At 43.9% G+C, this 14,893-nt stretch overlaps 1 protein-coding gene across 7 annotated transcripts in view; it reads right to left on the bottom strand.

The window, feature by feature from the left end:
* LOC139053473 (kinesin-like protein KIF20A) overlaps positions 1-14,893 on the bottom strand; it is a 73,226-nt gene that overhangs the window by 49,954 nt on the left and 8,379 nt on the right. For all 7 annotated transcript variants that reach the window (XM_070530450.1, XM_070530449.1, XM_070530455.1 and 4 more), the window contains exons 5-7: positions 9,518-9,739; positions 6,665-7,198; positions 1,545-1,900 (exon numbers count right to left, since the gene is read on the bottom strand). In XM_070530450.1, coding sequence (XP_070386551.1) covers positions 1,545-1,900; positions 6,665-7,198; positions 9,518-9,739 — 1,112 coding nt within the window. The remainder of the gene's footprint in view (positions 1-1,544; positions 1,901-6,664; positions 7,199-9,517; positions 9,740-14,893) is intronic.

Here is a 14,893-nt window from a genome sequence, read left to right as displayed (position 1 = left end):
TAGTGCTTACTAGAAGACAAGCGGGCACCAGCAATTACTCTGGAACCTTCGATGACTCATGTATAAGAGCCGAAATGCTTGACCCACTGATCAGAGTTTGACGATGGCCAACTGTGCTCACCACTATCATGCTTTGAGTGTCACTTCCTTTGTGGGCATCGTGATTCACGGTTTTACTACCGCGTTCTTCACTGTCACCATAACGTAACAATATCACAGTCTTGATTTCTATATATCCAAGTTACTGATAGCTTGCTACATCCTTGTTTTGCAATGCTACGAGACTCCCAAGCTTGTTCAGTACCGTATTTTCTTGGCCAAAATGTTAAGCATTAAATTTTGTTAGAAATTTTCTGACATTCAGCTTTCTTGACTGGATTCAGTATTCAATTCAAACTATACTATTTGGTATTTGCACACCCCTAATTAAAAGTATACAGGCGTGACATGCATTACCAGTACTTTTTGGTCCAAATGCAACTGCATTTGGAGAAATGCACAGGGCTTATAACAGGTGCTGTCTCCTAGAAAGATCTCAGATACAAGATTGGAGCTCTGGAAACTGTAAATACAAGGGCTGTTTGTCATGAGTGACTGATGAAACACATGCAAAAGCAGGGTGAATGTGTGAAGATGACGACGATGCCAGTCGGTGAAACGAAGTTGGGGGCACCTTTTGGACACTTGATGTGTGAAGCACGTGAAACGCTTGAAGCACGAGAGAAGAGGAAAAAATTAAAAAAAAGGCAAAGATAGATGAGCGGGCAGTGCTGACACGGACATGGACTGGTGCAACGCATTGCCAACTGTGCTCTGGCGACGTGATTGGGATTCATTGGAGACCTAGAATGGAGAGGGGACCTAAGAGTTTGCCAGCGACAGTTCCAGCTCCTGCACCCTGGCTACGGTACCATGGCAGTGCTCCAAGGCCTCAGTCCAGCCTTGTGAAGCCATCACCTGCCACCATTCAGTGCCACAGAGGCAACCGCCTAGCCCCGTCATCGACCAGGCGCACTACAGAGTACGACCATGTCCTGCACCACATAAGCCATAGGTGCCCTGCCACCATTGTGGAAACCAGCCCCGTCAAGCAACATCGACGAAGGCTGAGGTCTGTGCCTCGTAAGCCTCGGGTGCACTGCCACCAATGCAGAAACCAGCCCAGTCAAGCGAAATCGATGAAGGCTAACGTCTGCACCACGTCTGAGCTACAATGACAGCGTCTTGTGCACGTCGTAATTGTCAGACTGCTTGTTCTTTACCTTATCAGGAACTGAGAGACTGTAGCTTAAGTGTTGGAGTGTTGTGTATTACTAATAGCTAGGACATAGATTTAGCACATGTTTACAAAGTTATTGTTTGTAGTATTTGTTGTCTTTTTTTACTCGTATTTGTTATATAAGTGTTTTTTTTTTCTATCATGTACACGCTGTCTCCTGTCAGTTTCTAGAGTGCCCAAATTCGTGACACTACTTGACAACAGCAAGCAATAACACTGGCTGAAGCAACAAGACCACAGCAGGATGAATCAAATGAACACGCACTTGAGCTGGCCTCGGGTGTCCTCCAGGTCCCGCTCGAGTGCCTCGATGGTCTCGAAGAGCTCCTCAGCATCATCTGCATCCAAGGCCGCAAGTGCTGCTACGTCCTCGGCCATATTTGGTGCAAGGGAACCAACATGAAGCCCTTCACCTCCACTTGCATGGTGCCACCGCTCAGTGAGCCGACGAACAGCCTCTTTGCAGCGAACATGGCGCGATTCCAGCTGCAATGGCACCACTTCAATGGCAACAGCCGAGAACTTAAGCGCATTCAGCGACTCCTCAAGCATGGACATGGCTGGGCAGATGTTGACTACCAGAGAGACTTGCCCACGTGTAGTGAAGTAGGCCTGCATCACCTACAAAAATCCAGAGAAAAAATATGCATATCCAAGGCACACCTTGGAATCATATCTGAAGCAACACCTATGTGGAACAGTTCATTGAATGCTACACAACTAAATAACGCATCCAATTGTACATTTTCATCCTATGCAACATGTAATGTCAAGCAATCTTTAAAATTAAATTATGGGGTTTAACGTGCCAAAACCACTTTCTGATTATGAGGCATGCCGTAGTGGAGGACTGCGGAAATTTCGACCACCTGGGGTTCTTTAACATGCACCTAAATCTAAGTACACGGGTGTTTTCGCATTTCGCCCCCATTGAAATGTGGCCGCCACGGCCGGGATTCGATCCCGCGACCTCATGCTCAGCAGATAGCCACTGAGCTACCACGGCGGGTATCAAGCAATGTTTGAAGCTGTGAGCCGTGTGGTGCATGACCATAATCTCACGGACTGGTTATGCACTACCATCATGCATAACTAATGCTGAAATGCAAATACGAATTCAGGTGGATGCGCAGTGCAATGCGCAAGCAATGTTGGATGCTTGTAAAAGGAGGAAATGGCGAAACAGTGAGACCTCATTAAACTGTAGTTAGCCGGAAAAAGTATACGCTAAACGGTAGTACTGCTTAACCGAAATAGCGCAAGATTGCCCACTTACTTATAAAAAATGGAACTATGAGAGATTGTGATGAAAAGGCAGAAATTATGCAGTATTTATGCACTTCGCGTGACAAAAGCATGTTATTTTCATCTGATGCTGCGGTGGGCTAGCAGCAACGACGACGGCCTCAAACTCACTAGAGCCACGAGCCAGCTTTTTCACCAGCCCCCTCTTTTCGTCGAACACCCTGGCTGACGGTAACGCGCAACATGTGCCACTGCCAAGCCTGAATCACCCGTGCTGTCGCTTTTCGTGTCGTTAGGCGACACTTTGGCAATAACAGAGGCAACGATGGCGAAAAGTCGAACCTCATAGCCGACATATTTCCAGTTGCAGCAGCATTGCCCACCAACTTCTTCGTGTTTCCAAATGCTACACACCATAGTCAACGGTAGATCCCTCTCGCATGCAAGCTCGACTTCTTCATGCCATGTTCGATAGTACGAACAATGTCTAATTTTTCTTCCATGCTGAGCGTCCCATTTCTGTCCTAGCTTGCCCAACACCACAACACGGGCCACAACGCTCCGACTCTGGCAAGGCACCAAAGTGATGATGTGGCTTCACCCTTACAAGCGCCCTCTGCGTTTACGCTTGGAGGCCATTCTGATCTCTCAGAATCGTTCTGCTGGGCCGACATACTGCCATGATTTTGTGACGAAAAGTGGAAACACTATGTGCTAGCCAATACATATGCAATAAGCTGGTACGGTTTACGCAGATACAAAATGCATTATGTTCAATAGTCGCCGAGTCGATAAGTTCACTTTAACACTTTTGAAACGAAACTACTGTTTAAGCGGGTACAGTTTAACGAGGTTTTACTGCAATAGGTGTGCGCACAAAAGCATGACATATATTTGGCTGCATTAAACAATTTATATACCACTTGGATTACAATAGCATGTATCCATTCTGGACGACTGGCCAAGAATGGGCACACAGCCAGTGGCACATATCCAATGGCTAGATGAAATAAAATCAGGTAAATCAAATAAGCCATTGAATATTACGCGCCACTCAAACAGGCAACCACATGCATGCAATAATCAAGCGAGGGCAAAAGGTGACTTGACAGGTGGACCGTAATATTTTCTCGAATTCACTTTGTTAATGGAAACTTGTCAGGAAGTGATACATACTAGAAATCTTTGGTAACAAAGGAAACAGTTTACTATATTCAAAGCATCAATACAAAAACGTTTTTTCTCTGTCCCTTGGTCCTATCTGGCCATCAGTCTGGGCCACTGTCCCTCCGTTCAAGTTGGGGAGACGGTTTCCTCCTCGCTTGCGATTTTTTCTTTCTTTGGACCCCTCTTCATTCCCAAGGTTGTTTTTCAGTTTTTTTCCCGAAGACAGCCCCGTTTCATTTCTTTTCTGCATTTTTCTGCAGACTCTGTCACATCGAGGTGTGGGACAACTTCGTGGACGCAACATCGCAAAAAGTAGCAATTCATTCTTCTCTGAATAAGTGCAATCATACCACCCTTGTTAGAAAGAACCGCAAATGTTCACAAGGTCAACATTTTAGACGGAAAGTACTAGATCTAATTTTAACCCTTATAGGGTTAAATTTTTCCACAAAAGCTGTGCTCCTGTGGTGATTGTCTTAATGCAGATTCCAGTATTAGGAAGCTATTGAAAACTCATGAATACAGCAAAAATGTATTGCAAGCAACATTTTGTCTGTTTACTCGCACCAACAGTATGCACACGACTCCACTACACGAAGAGATCGAGAAAAATGTCCACCGATATTCATGGCTACCAATTTGTTGTCCCAAAAGCACGTCTCACCAGAAGAAACGCTTGAGCAGTTGCTGACAGAAGAGGTAATGCATGCGGCCATTTGAAATAACTACTGCACCCCAGTGTATGGGACAACGCATACAGCAACCGAAGGCAAAAAGAAAAAAGATTGGTACTTCAGAACTGATGCTGCTGATGAACTGATGCTAAACGATAGCATCTCCTCAAACTGCATGCCTTGAAGGTAGCAGACGCTCACGCAAGCATGCGATCGAGTGCTCAAGAGGTAAACACGTTGAGTCGTATGCACTGGTAAGTAGAAACAATTTTAAATAACTTTGGGTGACTCCATAGAGATGGCAGCCCCTTTTAACAACCAGTAGTGTAGAATATGAGTGCAAAATATCAAATATAAGATTGGCGCCACACATGTAGGTCAAGAACCATGTAGGATGGATCAGTGGCGCGTACATGCCCAGCAAAAACACCCAAAGGGTCAAGATACCTTCATCGCCAGCGAAAAAGCATTCCACATAGCCTACGTTACATGCTGCAGTGTCATCTGGCATACAGAAATTAAAACACTTTCGCAGCTCTCAAGTGTCTAATGATGAAACATCAGCTATTTTGTCCTCAGCATGAAATGAGACAAGTCAAAGCCTGAAGCTCATATGCGCAAGTTCCTAATGAAATGGTGATCAATTGATCTATTGCCTGAGGCAAAGCTGGTAGACCCCAGGGGTGGTGCCAGTCAGCTACAATAGTTCATGTTGAAACGAGCTTGGCTCCTGCGAATGTGACTTTCCCTCAAAAGACTTGTTTGCTTTGCATGCAAGTTCAATCACCTTTGCGTAACTCTGCTCTCATAGAGCATACAATATCTCGTCTCACATTAGGTCTGTATCTTTTAGAGAAGCCTCAAGCTAACAAATAATTGGGCAGACTTTATGGCACAATTATTTCATTAGTATGCATAACACAGGTGTGCTCATTGGCGCTACTTTAACAGTCAAAATTTCTTGGAGAGAATTTGAACCCAGCAGACATGCAACAGGCCAAGTGCAGGTGGTGGGGGTAGGCGAAAAAGGCCTTTGTTTAAAAGCACAGCAAAACCCCGTTAATTTGGGAGATTAGAACCGTCCCCTGGACCCTACAGGTGTAAGCATTATTTAATGCAATCAAACTCATTCATTTGGACTTACTTGGACAACTCTCAGATCTCGACAAGTGCCGCAAATGGGCAGCACGAGAGACGAGAAACTGCGCTTGCGCCCAACTGAAACGAAGCAGTGGAGTCTGCATCGCCTCAGTCATCAGTGGAATTCATATGTGAATGACAGCAACACTACAATGCTTTGTCCCTATTTGTGCCTTCAAAGCTTTTTCTTGCGTTCACCACCGCGCATAACACAACGTCGGCCACGTGCCTTCGTAGCTGTGTAGTCGCCGTCTATGACTGCATCGATAGCGGCTGCTTCGTCCTCAGCAGTTGCAGCAAACGGTCGTTTCGTTTTGAATAAATGCAAAGTTGTCAAGGATAAAGAGCACTGGCTCTATCGCAATGGACAGATGGTCTTTTGACGACCAGCGCAATCGCTAAAAAATAATGAAGATGTGCGCGCGGTAGTGAAAAGAGCATCTCAGACGAACACGTGCGCCGCAACCGTGCTGCGCAGGAAGTCGCAAGGCCTTTATCGCTGGGAGCACTTATCAGTTACTAGATGAGAATAGCAGCTTCCGCACTGCTTTTGAGCAAAATAATAACAGAATTTGCTGAGTCATTCAGTAAATAAAAGCGTGGCGATGTAAACACTTGTTCATTTTCTTGAAACCCTCGATAATTAGACATTCGCTTAATTCGGACACTTTTTCAGTCCCGTGAAATCCAAATTACCAAGGTTTCACTGTACTATGTACGTTTGCGTGAACGTAACTTACAGAAGCCTGTCAAACTGCAGCCATCTTCAAGAGATACACTCAGTTGAACTGGCAACTAAACCTGCCACTTATATATCTCTTCCACGGCATGTCCAAATCCCTTGGCTGTTGACTACACACTTGAAATTGGAATGCAATCAAAAAAAACTTTTCGACATTTTCACTTGCAATGTGCCTGCTGCAGGTATACATACTTTGCATAATGTTTCGATTGTGCAAGAAATAAATAAAGCAACAACCCCTCCTTCCCACTTGAAGACTAATCCATTGTTAGTCTTTTTCATGACCATAAAATGCCAGTGTAAAAGCATGTTACAAGTGGCTCAAAGACAGCAAAACGGACAAAATTGCTTGATGTCAAGCAGCGTATTACTGAAATGGTGTGAACAAAATCTAGACACGTTACAATGCAATCATACCTGGGTGAGCTTGCTCTCTCGGAAGGGCACTGGAGCCTTCCTGGATGCATCCTTGTTGTTACGCAAGCCCTCCAGGCAGCGGCTGAGCACCATCAGAGAGGTGTTGATGCGGCCAGCTTCGCGAAGCCGTGACCCAGCAGTACCAGTTTTGGATGGCCTCTCCGAACCCGCCAGGTCGCAGAGCATTAACGTGCTGACATGCCAGTTCCGGCTACCATCCCGGCTGTCCACCCCAGAGGCTACGAGTCGCACAGTGAAGACGCAGTGGCTACGGCTCGAGCTGCAGTTCAGCTGCGTCTCGGCAAAGGTCTGGTTCTCGCGTGCCAGGCAGAGCAGCCGATGCGCTTCATCGGCCGAGTGCACAGGCACTTCGACAAGCCCACGCACAAATGCACGTTTGGCCCGGTCTTCACCCAACTTGAGAATGGTACGTCGCTGGCCCCCTTTTTTCTTTGAGGCTGCCTCAGCTGATGGCAACAGCAGGTCATAGATGCCCTCATTGTAAATTTCATAGAAGGAAAGCCACAGCAGTGCCTGTTGACAGATGTGGTAACGACAACTATAGAGAGCAACCCTGTGAAGAGCAATAACTAACATACCTCAAACACTTCCCAGAATGTTTCCGCCATGAAAGCATTTAAACCTGTTATCCATGTAGCAATCATACTTTTTGAATTTCAGAACCTACCCACAAGCTTGATGTACACATGAAGTCTAGGATTTCATAGCAATTCCACTTATTTGGGCCACCTTTATGCAAGATAAGCGGCAAAAATGTTACTAATGTTTATCCCTTGCTCACTTTCGAAAGGAACACATGTTGGTTACCTGATGAAGTTTCTTAGCCTGGTGCACATACTGTCAAAAATTGTGAGAATTGTGCAAGAAACACAAACTAGGTGCTGTCTTTATGCCGCCTTTAGCTTCCTCCGCCCATGGCAGGTCATTTGGCACACAAGAAGCATAGCGCTTTCACCACTCTAGATTAATTGATAATAAAACCGGTTTTCATTAGACACAGCAAGAAAAATAATTAGACTATCAAAATTACCCTTCTACAATACCAGAAAAGCCACTTTTACCATGAGAAGAGGCATGGATAGCCAGAAAAGACAGGTGGTGACACTAATAGTCTTGTCCTGCACCAGCACACCATAATGTCATGAACTGACACTGTCTGCTCAGGCGTGGCTAGTCCACCCCACCCTGCCCACCCCCCTCTTTTTAATCAATGAAGTTTGCCTATACTGTATGAACCACTTCTTCAAAGCAATACTAAAAGAGAAACATAATTTAAGCTGTATCAATAGAAAACTATTCTACAATACCAAAAAAACAACTCTTACCATAAATAGACCACAAGGGCCAAAGACTGAATCTAGCAAGCGTCAAGAACTTTATCGAGCCACAATGGGCCAAATAGGGGAATATAACTTAAAGATTCACGATTTCACACTGATATACCGGCGCAGGGGTTTTGGCCTGAAATTCAAACGATAGAAGACTGGTCTTCATTTTCTCTTCTAATAATTGACCTCTTACTGCGAAATTATTGAAAATGTTTTGAAAAAAATACCATAAAATACCAATCAACCCCCCCCCCTCCCCTATGCAAGTGCCCCTTCCCATGATCCAATTTCGAGTTTTTGTTCACTGCCCCAACATTCCCTGTATTATCCTTATGTCCAGGGGGGTGAGAGGGCATTTGATTGGTATTTTACGGTAGTTATCAGCCTAAACTGATTTAGTATCCCTTTAAGAAATACATCTAAAAACGTGACATCACCCAAAGTTGTTCATCTGATTTATGCCAGTACAACTGCTCCAATTTCGGAATTTATGGCACCTCATCACATCCCAACTTTGGAAAAAGGAAAGCACTTACTGATTAAAATTCTTATATGCTTACTTCCCTCACAAACACTTAAATTACCTACATGCTGTAAGCGACAACACCCGCACGTGACGTCACTGCACTAACCCTTTAAAACTAACACGCCGAGGATGACGAGGCCGCCTTTGACGAAGATAGGTCCACCTATCGAAACGTTGGCCAGCCTGTCTGAGGTACTTCAACCCTGTTTAAAAAAGTTTATACCACAGTGTGCCATTCCATCTGCCAGCCCCTTTCTTGTTTTTGGACCTACATGCTGTATCTGCAATTTCACTGAAGTCAAATTCACTTAAGCCACCGCTATGATAGTAATCTTGTTCACTTCTTTTGCGCACTAATCTTTCAAAATGCTTGTTTAGTGCACAAAATTATGTAATGACGGACTGCCAGCCAATGCTGCACATTTTCAAATTTTGAAGAAAGTGTTTTAATGTGTAAGGTATTTGACAGATAGTATAACCAACTTTCACAATTTATTAATTGCATTCGGATACCTCTTATAAACTACTATACCTAAGATACACTGCACTGAATGTGGCTTTCCCATTGTAATTTTTGTAGACACTGTCAAATTATAGCAATTGCTACTTTTACTTTGAGTTCTGATCAGTCCTATAAAAGATTGCCCCGCTGCTTAGTCTTTAGACTGTTTTATGTTCTAAATACATAAAATAAGTATTCTAGAAGAGCCAAAGACTTTACTTGACAAGATTACAAAGCATACGTTGAGCCACAAGAGCTCAAATTTGGGAAAATACTTTGAAATCCACGACTTCAATATGATGAAGTGCAAAATTGATCAATGTGCGAAATTTTTTAAAGAGAAGCTGGCCCTCATTTCCATTTCTGGTGATTAACTTCTAACTGTAAAATTAATGAAAATATTCAGAGGATAATTTACCAGTCCAAATTGATTTATTGCCCACTGAATGTTGACACCACTGCAATAGCAAACTCACCTGTGCGTTCTCACCACAGCCACCGTCACTGCTACGTGACAGGAACAGTGACCCATCACTGTCATTAGCAGGCAGATGGAAGGTGCTGAAGTCTGCAGCACTGCGGGCTCCCTTCTCACCCAACAATTTAGCCTTCTGCAAGAGCACCGAGGCCTCCTCGTCTGCACTGAGCGAGACAATGTCGTCAAAGCAGTCCGGGCGGACTGGTGCACCCTTGCACACCTGAGTGGAGCAAAGGAGAATTCGGGAGACATTCAGAAGATTACAAGCAGATTGTTGGACTGTTGGGAGCTGGTGCCAAACAAGCAAGAGGCCTGCGAGACACAGTAGTGGAGGGCTCCAGATCGATTTTGACCACTTAGGCTTCTTTGCAACCAATGCTCAGCACAGAAGCATTTTTTGCATTCCACCCCAATTAGAATCTGGCTGGGTATGAAACCCAGAACCCTATGCTCAGCAGCACAAAATGTGAAAGCCACTGCAGTAGGTGGGAACACTGGCTCTATCTTATGCACAAGGGGTCCACCAGCCTTAACAGAAAACTTACAGACCCTTGTAGAAATGCGAAGGTTGTGGGTTCGGTTCCCACCTGCGGCAAGTTGTTTTTTTCATCCACTTTAATTTCCATTAATTTATCGTTTCTTTATTTCATTTATTAGGCACAAGTAATTTCCCCTATGTTGTCCTTGGTGTCAGTGTTTGTTGGCTTCTTATGATATGACTAATAAAAATCGGGACTCTCGGTTAACCCCCTCTCTTCTCGTTTAGAACCTTGTAGAGTAACAGCTTAGAGAACTAGCAAGACAAGGAAATGTTGAGGACAGTAGCCTTAAACAATGTAATGTTGTGCCACTACAAAAAATTGCTACAATCTTGGCTAGAGGCCCTGAAAAAAAATTAGCTTTTCCATTTTCTTTGTGTTTAATGTGAAGACTTGGCTAAGCGTGCACCAATTTTATGCGTCACTGATAATAAGCGAGTGTATAGCCTGGTGTTTACAAAATAAATGCAAAGACACCAGCTCTCTCCAAATCTGCCTCATGCGAGCTACAAACTGAATCGCGGATGCTGTGCGATAATTCAGTGGTTAGCATTCCAGCCACAAAAGTGCACATTGCCACGAGATCAATCCGCAACAGCAACAATTGGCGAATAAAGTCTTTCTTTGCCAAATGGTGCTGTGGCCTGCCATGAACAGGCGAAGCTCCAACATGCAATAAGTGGCTGATAGATGTCCGAGTGCTCCAACTTAAGTCCCCATCACAGACTTCACCAGTAAAGCAAACATTAAAATAAGACTGGCTGCAATTGAAACCAGGGGTGGAATTGCTGGAAGAGCTGTCGAAATAATTTTTGGCACAAGAAAAGCTTGGATTTTATTGAATATTTTCATTTTGAAGCAGAACATCCCAAATCTGAAGCACCATAATGGATTAAGTCATGGTCATTTTTACACTACTCCTAAATGCTTACAGGTAAAGCACATCGAGGGGGGTATTTCAGCAGAACCCAGCATCAAAGGGCACGAAGTGTGGCTACTGCAGATGAAGTTTCTCTCGTGCACTCCTTGGCATGAAGGCAACAAGGAGAAAAGGAGGCCAGTAGCTGCTTTAACTGGTAATTCACATGACATGAATGATAACTTTATGTGCAGGCTGCTCTGCTGACTGAAGTTTCTCTCGTGCACTCCTTGGCACGAAGGCAACAAGGAGAAAAAGAGGCCAGTAGCTGCTTTAACTGGTAATTCACATGACATGAATGATAACCTTATGTGCAGGCTGCTCTGCTGACTGAAGTTTCTCTCGTGCACTCGTTGGCACGAAGGCAACAAGGAGAAAAAGAGGCCAGTAGCTGCTTTAACTGGTAATTCACATGACATGAATGATAACCTTATGTGCAGGCTGCTCTGCTGACTGAAGTTTCTCTCGTGCACTCGTTGGCACGAAGGCAACAAGGAGAAAAAGAGGCCAGTAGCTGCTTTAACTGGTAATTCACATGACATGAATGATAACCTTATGTGCAGGCTGCTCTGCTGACTGAAGTTTCTCTCGTGCACTCCTTGGCACGAAGGCAACAAGGAGAAAAAGAGGCCAGTAGCTGCTTTAACTGGTAATTCACATGACATGAATGATAACCTTATGTGCAGGCTGCTCTGCTGACTGAAGTTTCTCTCGTGCACTCGTTGGCACGAAGGCAACAAGGAGAAAAAGAGGCCAGTAGCTGCTTTAACTGGTAATTCACATGACATGAATGATAACCTTATGTGCAGGCTGCTCTGCTGACTGAAGTTTCTCTCGTGCACTCGTTGGCACGAAGGCAACAAGGAGAAAAAGAGGCCAGTAGCTGCTTTAACTGGTAATTCACATGACATGAATGATAACCTTATGTGCAGGCTGCTCTGCTGACTGAAGTTTCTCTCGTGCACTCGTTGGCACGAAGGCAACAAGGAGAAAAAGAGGCCAGTAGCTGCTTTAACTGGTAATTCACATGACATGAATGATAACCTTATGTGCAGGCTGCTCTGCTGACTGAAGTTTCTCTCGTGCACTCGTTGGCACGAAGGCAACAAGGAGAAAAAGAGGCCAGTAGCTGCTTTAACTGGTAATTCACATGACATGAATGATAACCTTATGTGCAGGCTGCTCTGCTGACTGAAGTTTCTCTCGTGCACTCGTTGGCACGAAGGCAACAAGGAGAAAAAGAGGCCAGTAGCTGCTTTAACTGGTAATTCACATGACATGAATGATAACCTTATGTGCAGGCTGCTCTGCTGACTGAAGTTTCTCTCGTGCACTCGTTGGCACGAAGGCAACAAGGAGAAAAAGAGGCCAGTAGCTGCTTTAACTGGTAATTCACATGACATGAATGATAACCTTATGTGCAGGCTGCTCTGCTGACTGAAGTTTCTCTCGTGCACTCCTTGGCACGAAGGCAACAAGGAGAAAAAGAGGCCAGTAGCTGCTTTAACTGGTAATTCACATGACATGAATGATAACCTTATGTGCAGGCTGCTCTGCTGACTGAAGTTTCTCTCGTGCACTCGTTGGCACGAAGGCAACAAGGAGAAAAAGAGGCCAGTAGCTGCTTTAACTGGTAATTCACATGACATGAATGATAACCTTATGTGCAGGCTGCTCTGCTGACTGAAGTTTCTCTCGTGCACTCGTTGGCACGAAGGCAACAAGGAGAAAAAGAGGCCAGTAGCTGCTTTAACTGGTAATTCACATGACATGAATGATAACCTTATGTGCAGGCTGCTCTGCTGACTGAAGTTTCTCTCGTGCACTCGTTGGCACGAAGGCAACAAGGAGAAAAAGAGGCCAGTAGCTGCTTTAACTGGTAATTCACATGACATGAATGATAACCTTATGTGCAGGCTGCTCTGCTGACTGAAGTTTCTCTCGTGCACTCCTTGGCACGAAGGCAACAAGGAGAAAAAGAGGCCAGTAGCTGCTTTAACTGGTAATTCACATGACATGAATGATAACCTTATGTGCAGGCTGCTCTGCTGACTGAAGTTTCTCTCGTGCACTCCTTGGCACGAAGGCAACAAGGAGAAAAAGAGGCCAGTAGCTGCTTTAACTGGTAATTCACATGACATGAATGATAACCTTATGTGCAGGCTGCTCTGCTGACTGAAGTTTCACTCGTGCACTCCTTGGCACGAAGGCAACAAGGAGAAAAAGAGGCCAGTAGCTGCTTTAACTGGTAATTCACATGACATGAATGATAACCTTATGTGCAGGCTGCTCTACTGACTGAGAACTGAAGGCCAAGGTAGGGCAGAAATGATTAACAGTGGTTTAACAAGGGATGTCATGGGAGCAAATGTTTTGACCAGGGGACTTCAACAAGGTTTTGGCAAGTCCCCCTAGAGTAATTTTACAAGCGAGCAAACATGCATGTCTGCTTGATATTTTTTTGTCTGGCGTATTTATCTGTTCTGCAGACAAATTCAAAGTGCATGGCACTGACCAGTTGATTCTTCCCAAGAAGCGTTCTCTGCAAGCAAAAAAAAAAAAAAACAAACCCTGAAGGTGGGCTGTGGGCATCTGGCAAGCTACTCTGAAATAGGTGGGCGTTTTCTTGCTTCATGGTTGAATCCAACGCAGTTGTGTCGAAAACCTCTCATTCGTTTTGATATGCTTGAATGCGAATAACTTCCATGTGGTTTTTATGCTGTTCACAAAAGAAAAAAATGTTTAAATATTCCGATCATAACCCAAATGTGAAAAGTTTTGTACCATTGATGTGCTTTCACACATTTTTTTCATACAGGAACTTGAAGAGTGTCAACTATAAAGTGTTGCCTTACAACATTTCTGCAAAAGATTGTGTCCCTACAAAAAATACAAGGTAAAAAAGGAAGCTAAATAAACGAGTTTTTCCCAAAAAGATCATTTCAGAGAAAAACCTCCAGTCCCAATTTAAAGATTCTTTTGGATGGAAGTCTGCTTATGTCTGGCAAAACATGGGTGAGATAATTTCCTCATTCGCTTTGTTCACAAAATATAATGGACCAAAGTGGCTCATGTTGAGCATGCTACCTTCAGTGCCTTTGCTGGTTGTCTATCAGTTTGAACTGTACATATATCTACAGTGCTGATTTCTTTGCTGCAAAAGAATGTCGCTCTGGTAACTCGTTTTCAATGAAAATGTATTCTCCAAATTTATTTGTGTTGTGTGCATGCTGCCACAGGGCATCAAAACCAGCACCTGCAACGTCTGCCAATTTGGCTCATTGCATTTTGTGAAAAAAGCAAATGAGGAAATATTTTACCCATGTTGTGCATGGCATAAGCAGACTTCCATCAAATTTTATTTTTATTGCGACCAGAGCTTTCTTTTCTTTTATTTTTTGAAAATGAGTTTTTTGGAAAAACTTGTTTATTCAACTATTTTTCTTATCTTGTATATTTTGTAAGAACACTCTTTTGCAGGAATGTTGCAATGGAAATGGTCTATATTTGACACTGCGTTCAAGTTTCAGTGAGAAAAAAGCGTACTAAAATGAGCAGGAAAGCTTTCAACTGAGCTTTTTTTTAATATGCACTGAATTCGACCATGAAGTAGTAAAATATTGCAGTAAGCAGTAGCAGGATACTCACTACCACCTTCAAATTGTGTGTGTGTGTGTGCGTGCTTGCTAGGAATGCTTTGTGGGAATAAAATTATTGGTTCCATGCTGTTTGAATATGCCTTTATAACACATAAATAAACGAGACAAAATAAGAATATAAAGTGGACATGCATGTCCGATCTCTTGTGGAATCCCCTGCTTGTCAGAACATTAGCTCCAGCAATATCCATTGTTTGAACACCGATCACTTCAAGCCTTCATATTTTTCCGATCCTCTGTATAGTGTGGGACAGTGC

This window comes from Dermacentor albipictus, unplaced genomic scaffold, assembly GCF_038994185.2.
Source record: "Dermacentor albipictus isolate Rhodes 1998 colony unplaced genomic scaffold, USDA_Dalb.pri_finalv2 scaffold_133, whole genome shotgun sequence".
NCBI lineage: Eukaryota > Metazoa > Arthropoda > Arachnida > Ixodida > Ixodidae > Dermacentor > Dermacentor albipictus.
Note: the sequence above shows the minus strand (reverse complement) of the source record. Positions and strands in the feature narration are given on the sequence as shown.